The 12,316-nt window shown below is 41.2% G+C and overlaps 2 protein-coding genes across 2 annotated transcripts; one reads left to right on the top strand and one right to left on the bottom strand.

Moving 5' to 3' along the window:
- The first annotated feature begins 1,256 nt into the window (after positions 1 to 1,256).
- LOC9327139 (probable LRR receptor-like serine/threonine-protein kinase At1g34110) lies at positions 1,257 to 5,994 on the top strand. The gene is made up of 2 exons (XM_021012819.1): positions 1,257 to 4,769; positions 5,461 to 5,994. The coding sequence occupies exons 1-2, from the start codon at positions 1,925 to 1,927 to the stop codon at positions 5,835 to 5,837; spliced, it is 3,222 nt and encodes a 1,073-aa protein (XP_020868478.1). The 5' UTR covers positions 1,257 to 1,924; the 3' UTR covers positions 5,838 to 5,994.
- LOC9327138 (probable choline kinase 3) lies at positions 5,984 to 8,236 on the bottom strand. Its single transcript, XM_002891030.2, has 7 exons — positions 7,600 to 8,236; positions 6,986 to 7,107; positions 6,706 to 6,907; positions 6,520 to 6,637; positions 6,406 to 6,453; positions 6,224 to 6,324; positions 5,984 to 6,147 (listed from the first exon to the last, which is right to left on the bottom strand). Exons 1-7 carry the CDS (start codon positions 8,017 to 8,019, stop codon positions 6,025 to 6,027), a joined length of 1,134 nt encoding a protein of 377 aa, XP_002891076.2. The 5' UTR covers positions 8,020 to 8,236; the 3' UTR covers positions 5,984 to 6,024.
- Between the last annotated feature and the right edge of the window lie 4,080 nt (positions 8,237 to 12,316).

The raw sequence follows: 12,316 nt of genomic DNA, 5'->3' as shown, positions 1-12,316 counted from the left end.
AAGACTAAGATTTGTATTAACATCGTCATAATTCTATCACTCTGGTTCAAAAATCCATATTACAATTGTTGACAGAAATAAACTATTTAATATAAACCATATGAAACATGTAAATAGTATTTTTGTCACAAGAGATTTTTGAAAAATAGAATAATAATTTTTTCTTATAATTACTTTATAAGTTGATGCCTTGTCTTTGTGAATATTCCTATTCTTTTTTTAATTTCATACATCATTATTTATCTTCTTCAACACATTGGTTATTCTAAATATCTACGTACGTACTATCAATGTATACTTATACTATAAAGGTGTCACTACATGTTTTGGATCATTCATATAATGATTGACAAATATAGTGTAACCAAATTAGTAAAGACATCCTAATCCTTATACTGTTTTGGTAATTAGATACGTCCCACTGATAGAAATCCAACAATCCAGGTTAAAATGATGTTGTTATCAAATGTAATCACCCAACAAAAAAATAGATCAGTTTGCCATATCATTAGAGACAACCCACTATATATGGTGCAACCAATTAGTGGATTATCAGTCTTGATTATCTTGATCATTGTCGTATAGTATGGGTTCATCTAATGTAAAGAGTAAAACGAGAGACCAAACAAGAAGATCCAAGGGTTGGGAGTGGCCGACAAAAGGAGAAGAAGATGGGAGAAGAAGACAAGAGCAATAACATGTATTGTTACTTTGTTAGCTACATTGCTTCGTGGTTTGATTTTTATCACACCCTAAACCACTAAAATATGTGTGGGTGTAACATTATGTATACAATATAATAACTTAGTTGCTTATACGTTACACCTGAGATTCATTAACCAAACAAAATAACTTAGAGATCCTCATCGATTTCTTTTAAAAGATTAACCGAGATTACATACCGAAATCGATACATCTTCTTATAATGATAAGTTTAAACCGAGATTGAGCAATAATGGAGATGTGTTAACTTTCTTCACTATTCAATTATACACATGCACCCGTTTTTATTGATAAATCTTTATAAATAGATGGTATTAATTAAATCAAATACTATGTGAGTAATATGTATACTAATTAACTTTAATACGGTGCCAAGTAATGGAACTGCTTGTTTTTATATTAATTAAAAAGGGACAATCCTATTAATGGGTTTTCAAACTACTGATAGACAAATTTGCTTGTTACAAATTAACTTAAAATTCTACAAAAATCATTGGTCCGTGAATAACTTTATAAAAAGCAAAGAATAAAACTAACCTTTATTTTTGGAAGGAAGACTTAATTAAAATACCTTGGGTTTTGAGAGAAATACAGTTTTGTTTATTGTATAATGTAAAAAGTTTGAATATTTTCATAAATAGAAAATAGTATTTTACATATAGCACACACATCCACGAAAAAACGGAAGAAAATCCGGTGGCGCCCAAATCACTGCAGTATAATAATCTTAAAAAAAACTAAAATCATATAAAATAAACAGAGTAATTCAATCTTATTATTAGTATTCCCAAGAAGGCAACACCAACAAACGAGAAGAAAGAGACAGAGAGAGATAAAGCAAAACCCAAAGTCCAAGGTCACCTTCTTCAACCTCTAAGCTCCGGCCACCTTCATCACCACAACTACCGGATAAAGTTTCTACCTTTTTTCCACCACCAGAGAGTTTCTCCATGGGAGATAATGTGAGGACCTCACATGGTTATCTACAGTTATTGCTCTTGTTGTTCTTGTTCTGCAATGGTTTAGTGTAAACCTTAAGCAATCACAAAGCTCTTACACATGCTTCTTGTCTCCTCAAGGTTCAACAAAAAAAGATAAGACAACACTTTGCTTCTCTTCTTCCTCATCCTCCATTAACACCACCCACCAATCATTTCACCAACACTTTCATAAACCCATTCGTTTTCTTCCCAGAGATTCCATGGAGAGAGAACAAACTCATTTTTTCTTCTTGTTCTTGTTTTGTTCATGGGTCTCCATGGCCCAACCCACTCTTTCTCTTTCATCAGATGGCCAAGCTCTTCTCTCTCTGAAGAGACCATCACCATCACTTTTCTCTTCTTGGGACCCACAAGACCAGACACCATGTTCATGGTATGGCATTACATGTTCTGCAGACAACAGAGTCATCTCTGTCTCTATCCCCGACACTTTCCTTAACCTGTCTTCAATCCCTGACCTCTCTTCTCTCTCCTCTCTTCAGTTCCTAAACCTCTCCTCCACCAACCTCTCTGGCCCAATCCCTCCTTCATTTGGAAAACTTACCCACCTAAGGCTTCTCGACCTTTCTTCAAACTCTCTCTCTGGTCCAATCCCATCAGAGCTTGGTCACCTCTCTTCTCTCCAGTTCCTTATCTTGAACGCCAACAAGCTCTCTGGCTCAATCCCTTCACAGATTTCAAATCTATCTGCCTTGCAAGTGCTTTGTCTTCAGGACAATCTGTTGAATGGTTCGATTCCTTCAAGTTTTGGCTCTTTGGTCTCTCTTCAGCAGTTCAGACTTGGAGGTAACCCTAATCTCGGAGGTCCTATCCCTGCTCAGCTAGGGTTTCTGAAAAATTTGACAACTCTAGGGTTTGCAGCAAGTGGTTTGTCAGGTTCAATCCCTTCCACATTTGGGAATTTGGTAAATTTGCAAACTTTGGCTCTGTATGACACTGAGATCTCTGGTACCATTCCTCCTCAACTGGGTTTGTGCTCAGAGCTCAGGAACTTGTATCTACACATGAACAAGCTCACTGGATCCATCCCAAAGGAACTGGGTAAGCTCCAGAAGATCACTAGCTTGCTTCTTTGGGGGAATTCTTTATCTGGGGTCATCCCACCAGAGATTTCCAACTGTTCTTCCCTCGTGGTGTTTGATGTTTCGGCCAACGATCTGACCGGTGAGATTCCTGGAGATTTAGGGAAGCTTGTTTGGTTGGAGCAGCTTCAGTTGTCTGATAATATGTTCACCGGTCAGATTCCTTGGGAATTAAGTAACTGTTCCAGCCTCATTGCTCTGCAGCTGGATAAGAACAAGTTATCAGGCTCCATACCATCCCAAATCGGAAACCTCAAGTCTCTGCAGAGCTTTTTCTTGTGGGAGAACTCTATTTCAGGAACAATTCCGTCTTCTTTTGGCAACTGCACAGACCTAGTTGCCCTTGACCTCTCTAGGAACAAGCTAACAGGAAGAATCCCAGAAGAGCTCTTCAGTTTAAAGAGGCTCAGCAAACTTCTGCTTCTAGGAAACTCCTTATCCGGTGGATTACCAAAGAGCGTATCGAAATGCCAGTCGCTTGTGAGGCTAAGAGTCGGAGAGAACCAACTCTCAGGTCAAATCCCTAAAGAGATAGGCGAGTTACAGAACCTGGTGTTTCTTGATCTCTACATGAACCATTTCTCTGGTGGGCTTCCTTATGAGATCTCTAACATCACTGTCCTTGAGCTCTTAGATGTGCACAACAACTACATAACTGGAGATATTCCTGCTAAGTTAGGGAACCTTGTGAATCTAGAGCAGCTTGATTTGAGCAGAAACAGCTTCACCGGAAACATACCGCTGAGTTTTGGTAACTTAAGTTACTTAAACAAGCTGATCCTCAACAACAATCTCCTCACTGGCCAAATCCCTAAATCCATCAAGAATCTTCAAAAGCTTACACTTCTTGATCTTAGCTTCAACAGTTTATCCGGTGAAATCCCACAAGAACTCGGTCAAGTAACAAGCTTGACTATAAATCTTGATTTAAGCTACAACACCTTCACTGGAGACATCCCGGAAACCTTCTCCGGCCTCACACAGCTACAATCACTGGACCTCTCACGAAATATGCTTCACGGCGACATCAAAGTCCTTGGTTCACTCACAAGCCTAGCGTCACTCAACATATCCTGCAACAACTTCTCTGGTCCAATCCCAGCTACACCGTTCTTCAAAACAATCTCCGCAACTTCATACCTCCAAAACACAAACCTCTGCCATTCACTCGACGGCATTACTTGCTCATCACGCAATAGACAAAACAACGGAGTCAAATCCCCAAAGATCGTAGCTTTAATCGCGGTAATCCTTGCTTCAATCACAATCGCCATCCTCGCAGCCTGGCTTCTCCTCTTACGAAACAATCACCGCTACAACACTCAAAAATCATCGTCTTCTTCACCATCAACAGCAGAAGATTTCTCATACCCATGGACATTCATACCCTTCCAAAAACTCGGTATCAGCGTCAACAACATCGTCAATTGCTTAACAGACGAAAACGTGATCGGCAAGGGATGTTCAGGGATCGTTTACAAAGCCGAAATACCAAACGGAGAGATCGTGGCAGTGAAGAAGCTTTGGAAAACTAAAGACAACGACGAAGGAGGAGGAGAATCAACAATAGATTCATTCGCAGCGGAGATTCAGATTCTTGGTAGCATCAGACACAGAAACATTGTGAAGCTATTAGGTTACTGTTCGAACAAATCAGTGAAGCTGCTGCTATACAATTATTTCCCTAATGGGAATCTTCAACAGTTGTTGCAAGGAAATCGGAACTTGGATTGGGAAACACGTTACAAGATTGCTATTGGATCTGCTCAGGGTTTGGCTTATCTTCATCATGATTGTGTTCCGGCGATTTTGCATAGAGATGTCAAGTGTAATAATATTCTTCTGGATTCGAAATATGAAGCGATTCTTGCGGATTTTGGACTTGCGAAGCTGATGATGAATTCGCCGAATTATCATAATGCTATGTCTCGTGTTGCTGGTTCTTATGGATACATCGCACCAGGCAAGTTTCTCTGTTTTTTTATGAAGGGTTTGTTTTGCGTTATTACAAAATATAAAGGTTTTTTAATAAATCTTTAAAGCTTAGGATTTCATTTGCATTATTACAAGAGATTGGGGGAATTTTTTAATTATTTTTTTTAACTCACGATTCCATATGCATTATTACAAAATATTAGGGTGTTTTTTTTTTTTAATTATTAAAAATTTAAGGTTTCATTTGCATTATTACAAATAATTGTCGGTTTTTTTTTTTTTAATTGGCAGATTGTCTGGTTTTTAATGAATTGTTAAAAATCAGGGTTCTTATCATTATTACAAAAATTGGGATATTTAGTGAATTTGATAAAATTCAGAGCTTCATTTGCAGTATTACACAAACTCAAGGGAAATTTTAAATGAATTTGTTAAAAAAAAAGGGGTTCTTGTGCATTATTACGAAATATTAGGGTTAATTTGCTAAAATTTAAGGTTTCATTTGCATTATTACAAAAAATTGTGGTTTTTTTGTTGTTGTTGGCAGATTGAATGTTTTTAATGAATTTGTTAAATCATGTTTCATTCATCTTTACAAAATATTGGGGTTTTATTTAATGAGTTTGTTAAAAATCATGGTTTATTTCATATTTACAAAATATTTGGTGCTTTTTTGGTAAAGATATTAAAACTAAGAGGTTTTTGTGTAATTTATGCAGAATACGGATACACGATGAACATAACAGAGAAGAGTGACGTATACAGCTACGGCGTCGTTTTATTAGAGATTCTTAGTGGCCGGAGCGCCGTGGAGCCACAAATCGGCGACGGACTTCACATAGTAGAATGGGTGAAGAAGAAGATGGGAAGCTTTGAACCAGCTTTATCAGTACTTGACGTGAAGCTTCAAGGATTACCAGATCAGATAGTTCAAGAGATGCTTCAGACATTAGGAATCGCCATGTTCTGTGTGAATCCGTCGCCGGTGGAGAGACCAACGATGAAGGAAGTTGTGACATTGTTAATGGAGGTTAAGTGTAGTCCTGAAGAATGGGGTAAAACATCTCAGCCTCTTATAAAGCCTTCTTCTTCATAACTAATGGTGATTGTGTTTTCTTGTTCTTGTTTTTTGATTTAGGTCAAATTTGGTTGAGAGGTTTTGATTTCTTGTACATAAAGTATCATTGTTAGTTTAATGTCCTGTTGTATGGATAATTTGTTGGAACTTGGAAACATTTCAGATTTTGGAATCATTTAGAATTGGTTACAACTTTTGCATTACATCATTTGGTGTTTGAAACATACATTTGAGAGGAGAATAAGAGCTCGGGTTTTCGAAGCCAGTATTGTTTGAATCTCTGTCTTGAATACTCGGCGTAATCGAACTCGATCTTGTTTACATATCCCTGCACAATCACAATTCATATTTCAGATACTTTCTTGATTACATTATGTTTGGATTGGAGAAAGGAGGAGTCTTACAGAGATGATTCCCCATAAGCCCCAGAAGAGATGACTTGCTAGTGTGTACTTCTCAGCATCATCCAAGAGCTGTTTTATGTCTTCTTCCTTTGGTTCCTCGCCTAATAAAAGAAGGCGTATTAGTCCATGGGACGTTGTTATGACTAGAAGAAGAAGGAACTATGTTTCTTTGAGAAACTGACCTGAAGAGCTGAGATAGTTATGGATGAATCGACTTCGTTCCTCTTCTCCTGCAATTCCCAAACCAAATCAGTCAGAACCACTCAAATAACGTTTCTACTTGTCGATGTGAATACCTGGGTATAGAGTGTAGTCCAAGATATGGGGAGTTTTGGAATGGTAATTTGCTGCCATTTCGCAGAAGTGATTTGCAATGTCGTATGCAACCGGGTTATAACTAGCGTACTCGTAGTCCTGTTAGAGAATCTCATGTTGGTCCATGTGTGATGATATTTTAACCTCAAGGGTAATGAGAAACTTACAATGATAGTAATGGCATTGGTGTCTTCATCAATCATAATGTTACCATACTGCAAATCATTGTGACAAAACCCAATCTCCTTCTGCTTACACTTATCCTGCAGCTCATGTTCTAGTAAGTTTATCTCAGCTTCAATCTTGTCTAGACCAAACTCTGCTAAATCTTCAGGTGTACACAGACTCTTGGCTTGTCTAAGCCAATTCCTGGTCATATATGTTTTCAAGGTTCTGTTATTTATTACACCACCTCATTCTTCATAATAACAGAGAAATATTACTTACCTCATCCTATCCCAAATGAGCACATTTTTATCACCAGGGATATTTATACCATGAAACTCTCTTAGCTTGGCTGCAACACGAGCAGATGCTTCCATGTCACGTAGATCCGCCGCCGATAAAGTCTGATCAATAGTCATAAAATGCAATTGAAAAATAAATAAACCAGAATCATGATGATGATTGATGAATAAAGTTAAAACAATGTCCATCAAGAGCATCTTAATCGGTTCATAGCTAAACCGGGCATACCTCTATTGGTATTTCCCGGACCCCAAAACCAAAAACTTCTAAGCAAACCACAATCAAAGATCCTTATTGATGATAGACAGACCCAAGTCATGGTGATGAAGTCCAACAAGAGCATTTAAATGTTCCTTGTTACTCAGTTGATACACAACTAAACCGGTAATAACACTATTGCTAATTCCCGGTTCAACATCAATCAAAAAAAGAATCTCCCAAAAAAACACAAATCAAAGGTCGTTTGTACTATCTTCTCATGGTCAAATTCAGACCCAACACTCTATTCAGACACAACATAATGTATCTAATCAAATGAATTTGGTGAATTATTGCACAAGAAACCAAACCGGAATGTAGAGGAACATACATACCCGGGCATTAATAAATTCCTCAATTCTACCGCCAGCAAACCGGCCAAGAAGCTTAGGACCGTGACCATAACGAGAGACAACCTCGAACGTACGAATCTCATCTTTCCTATTGAACAACAGATCACCAACTCCTTCTCCATAAACACGAACAAGAAGCTTCCGATGGTGAAAATCATTATCCTTTGTTGGCCAAGTCACCATAAAAACTTCGTTAGTCATTGCACCTTTCATGGTTTTCACTTGAATACACTCAAGATCTTCAACTACATCTCCCCATTTTCCGGACAGTGTTTCAAGTACTTTCTTTAGACTGTCTGGTGATGAAATTGGGATCAAACCCAACATTTCTTTTCTCTGTCTCTGCAATTGTTGTGATTTCTGTAAGAAGATACGACAAAAGCTCTCTGCTTTCCTGAACATTCGGAATTATTAAGAAAGTAACAGTTGAACAGAGGAATTTTTGATTCAATGTTGGGATCAATGGGATGAATTTGAATTAACTCGTATTTATGTGTTAATCTCAAGCCGAGATTTTAGATACATGTCTTAATATTATTATAGCCTAAACCCTAAATTGAAAGGATAAAAAAGTAATTTAGACAATTACAAACACTAATTGCAGTATGTAACCCATTAGGCCTGCAATTTCGGTTTTTTCGGTTCAAACGGTTCAGATGTTTTGATTTTCGGGTTTTTTCGGTTTTCTGGTTTTAAGATATTGAACACCTTTGTGATTGGAGATCTATTGCTTTTATGAAGAGGCAATTTAAAAGCTTGAACAGTTTAGAGATATATTGAAATCAGCTAATCAACGATCTTTAAGATTATCGATCGAAAAATCCGAAACACTGTCTCGGAAAGGCGGCATAGGAGGCATTGGCGACATCTGATGCTCATGTGGATTCGTTAGCTACCAAAATTTTCATTCGTTTAATAATGTAACCTTGTTTTTTTTTTCTTCCCCAAAGTTGCTCTACTTTAGGTAATGCTTTTGTAATACCTCATCCTTCATTTTTAATGATATTTGCAAACTTAGCAAAAAAAGAAAAAAAATCGGCTAATCTTCATAAAGGTCAGGTTTGGAATTTGGATTTTCTTTTGGTTCAGGTTGAAAAAAGCAAAGAATCAAAGTTTGGGTTAAAAAAGGTTGTTGGCAAATAGTTAGGATTGAAAAAGACTGTTTGTTGGGGTCGGATTTCATCCCATAGCACCGAGCCGAACTTCGGACGCCTCAGGGAACTTCTGAAAACACCTCGGGGAAGCGAGCCATTCACCTCGGTGCAAACTGCCATTCACCTCGGTGCAAAGTGCCATTCACCTCGGGTCACTGCATCGGTTGCCTCGGGGAACGCCCGTAGTCTGCTCGGGGTCTGTCAGCAAGCTTGTGAACCCGAGCCGGCTCCCTTCAAGTGCCCGAGCCGGTTCACTCCGGGAATCCGAGCCGGTTCGTGCCAGGACCCCCGAGCTGGCTCCTTCCGTGCACCCGAGCCAGTTTCCCTCGGGAGCCTGGGCCGTGCCTCTCTTGTCCCCGAGCCGATTGCACAAGTCACCCGAGGCAAAGACTTGGTAAAATATTCGTCTTCAAAGTACCATTTCCAAGTAAGTAGTCATTTCCGAAAGAGAAGGATCATTTCCAATAAACCTGGAAATGATAAGGAAGAATCTCAAAGGATCAACTCAAATCAGGAAATCTTCCAAGAAACTCCGAAGAATAAGGAAATTATCCTTATTCCGCGATATTCTAAGCCGACTTCAAGATAAATGGAAATCTTCCGAGAATATCGCTGGAGAGGCGGTTTATCATCCCTATATAAAGAACTCATGGCTCAAGCGGAGGGCCAAGAAATATCGCTCTAGAATTTACACTACGCAAAGCTCTCATAGGACAAACATCTTTTTCTTTACGATCAAACTCTTGTACGATCAAAGTCATATTTTCCTTAATAATATCAAGAACACCATCTTTGGTATCAATTGGTTCTGTTGTTCTTTGAGAATTCTCGCAAATCGTATCCCTAAATTAAAACCCTAGACAAATCTCGATTGTGTTAGTTTCGACTTCCAAAGTTTGGCGCCGTCTGTGGGGACACTTTAGAATTCTCTTACCCTAAGACGCAGAACTCGATTACCGAAAAGGACGATGAACGAAGATGGTCGTCAGACACCACCAGCCGGAGGAGGGAACCCTAACCCTCCGAACCCTCAGAATCCTCAAGCCGATCCGACGATCATAGCGACTCTAGCCGAACTGAAAGACCTGATGGTTAAATTCCAGAAGAATGCTGACGACCAAGAGAAAGCTAACAAAACCTTGGCGCAGCGAGTCGACAAAATCGCAACACGTGGGCAACAAAAAACCACGCGTTTCCAGACTCGGCCGCCACGAGCTCGGAGGGACTTGCCTGGCATCAACCCAACAAGACTCACGTTCGCGACACCAACCGACAACACCAGAGTCGCAACCTGAGCCGACCCTGCCAGACGCGAGAACCGAGATGATCCCACCGATCCAGACGCAGTGGACTTGACGGACGAGCCAGATGATTTGCAAGACGAGCGCACCCGAGCTGGAGCTAACTCTGCCGAGCGAACGAACCTTACTGATGACGAAGAAACTGAAGAAAACATAAGGTGGGCCGAAGAATCCGAAAGAGAAGAGGAGCTAAGCAAAATCCGAGCCTCCCTAGCCAAGGCGGAAGCTGATATGAAGCTCGTCAAAACCCAGATACATAGCGTCTCATCCTCCGCACCGAACATCGACCAAATTTTGGAAGAATCTCGGAATACGCCTTTCACCAAAAAAATTTCCGAAACGACGATGTCCAATCTGGGGAAGTTCAAAATCGACTCTTACAACGGATCAACCGACCCAAAGTGCCACATTAAATTGTTCGTGATATCTGTGGCCTGAGCCAGGTTCAAGCCCGGGGAAAAGGATGCAGGTCTATGCTTACTGTTCGTGGAACACCTTAAAGGACCCGCATTAGAGTGGTTTTCAAGATTGGAACGAAACTCGATTGACAGTTTCGACGAGCTGTCGACACTGTTCCTCAAACAATACTCCGTGCTCATCGACCCCGGAACCTCCGACGCGGATCTGTGGTCTCTATCTCAACAGCCCACCGAGCCGTTAAGAGATTTCCTCACAACCTTCAAATTGACGCTAGCCAAGGTCGAAGGAATTATAGATGTAGCCGCTCTTTCGGCTTTAAAGAAAGCTCTCTGGTACAAGTCAGAATTCAGGATAGAGTTGAACCTGTCTAAACCGACAACAATTCGCGACGCGCTGCATCGAGCCTCGGATTTCGTCGCCCACGAAGAAGAGATGGCGCTGCTAGCAAAGAGGCATGAGCCAACGAAACAGGCGCCCCGAGCCGAGAAAACCGAGAATGCCAAGCGACACCTCCGGTCCAGAAGAAGACACGTGAGAGCGGTACGTATACGCATCACGAAGGGCGCAATTTCTCAGGATACCATAACTACCAGATTGACACGCCCCGAGGCCGTGGCCGCGGTAGAGGCTGAGGCCGTGGGCGAGGAAGAGAGTCTTTCACCTGGACAAGGGATCAGCCACCGAGCAATGATCAAGAATATTGCGAACACCACAAAATTTTCAGCCACCATACCTCGAGATGCCGAAGCCTCGGAGCTAAGTTAGCAACCAAATTCCTAGCTGGAGAGCTCGGGACGAACGTCACTCTTAAGGATCTCGAGCCAGAGCCAGAGCCCGAGCAGACCAACCCGGGAAGAGACCCCGAACCAAGGAACCAGGAGTCTCAGAAAAGAACCCGGGGGTCGGAAGACGAAGACCGAGATGGTACGCGGCAGAAGGTTCTTACCATAATGGGTGGATCGCCATACTGTCCTGACACCGTAGCGGCAATCAAAGCTTATCAACGCCGAGCCGAGACGCCTAGCATCTGGACAAGACGCTTCGATCGACCTAACGACGTGATCACATTCGAAGAAAGCGAGACAAACGGGCTCGACATGCCTCATAACGATCCAATCGTCGTCACATTAGCGATAGGAGACCATGATATTTACCGAGTATTAATTGACACCGGCAGCACCATTGACGTAATCTTTCGCGAAACGCTCCGACAAATGAACATCGACATGTCACAGGTGATTCCGACCCCGAGGCCTTTCCTCGGATTTTTAGGAGAAACTTTGATGACGCTTGGAACCATCCAACTACCAGTCCGAGCCGGCGGGGTAACAAAGATAGTCAACTTCTCAGTCACCGATCAACCTACCATCTACAACGTCATAATGGGAACTCCGTGGTTAAATCTAATGCGAGCTGTCGCATCAACATATCATCCGTGTGTCAAATTTCCGACCCCCAATGGCGTGAAAACGATCTGGGAAATTCTCGGATGTGTTTCATGGCAGGCAGCACACAAACTCCGAAACCCTGTCACTGAAGCGAAGGCTGAAACCGATCACAAGAAATCAAAACTTGGCCGGAGTGAAGAGAAGGCTATATCTAAACAGTTATAGCAATTACAGATCGAGGAGGCGCGCGAGGAGAAGAAGCCTACCTCGGATCCTGTAATCTCCATTAGCCTCGACGACGAACGGCCCGAACGATGCGAGGAAATTGGCAGCGACATAACCGAGGAAATCAAGACCGAGCTCATCTCATTCCTCAAAGAGAACATCAACACCTTCGCCTGGTCGGCTGAAGATCTACCTGGGGTAAGCATCGACG

The sequence above is a fragment of the Arabidopsis lyrata genome (genome assembly GCF_000004255.2).
Source record: "Arabidopsis lyrata subsp. lyrata unplaced genomic scaffold ARALYscaffold_1, whole genome shotgun sequence".
Classification (NCBI taxonomy): Eukaryota; Viridiplantae; Streptophyta; class Magnoliopsida; order Brassicales; family Brassicaceae; genus Arabidopsis; species Arabidopsis lyrata.
Note: the sequence above shows the minus strand (reverse complement) of the source record. Positions and strands in the feature narration are given on the sequence as shown.

Excerpts from the sequence above, each read along its gene's own strand:
- LOC9327139 (XM_021012819.1), top strand. The coding sequence starts at position 1,925 with ATGGAGAGAGAACAAACTCATTTTTTCTTCTTGTTCTTGTTTTGTTCA. Across the intron at positions 4,770-5,460 it reads TTATGGATACATCGCACCAG|AATACGGATACACGATGAAC; the intron begins GCAAGTTTCTCT and ends TAATTTATGCAG.
- LOC9327138 (XM_002891030.2), bottom strand. The coding sequence starts at position 8,019 with ATGTTCAGGAAAGCAGAGAGCTTTTGTCGTATCTTCTTACAGAAATCA. Across the intron at positions 7,108-7,599 it reads AGGAATTTATTAATGCCCGG|ACTTTATCGGCGGCGGATCT; the intron begins GTATGTATGTTC and ends ACTATTGATCAG. Across the intron at positions 6,325-6,405 it reads TAACTATCTCAGCTCTTCAG|GCGAGGAACCAAAGGAAGAA; the intron begins GTCAGTTTCTCA and ends TTCTTTTATTAG.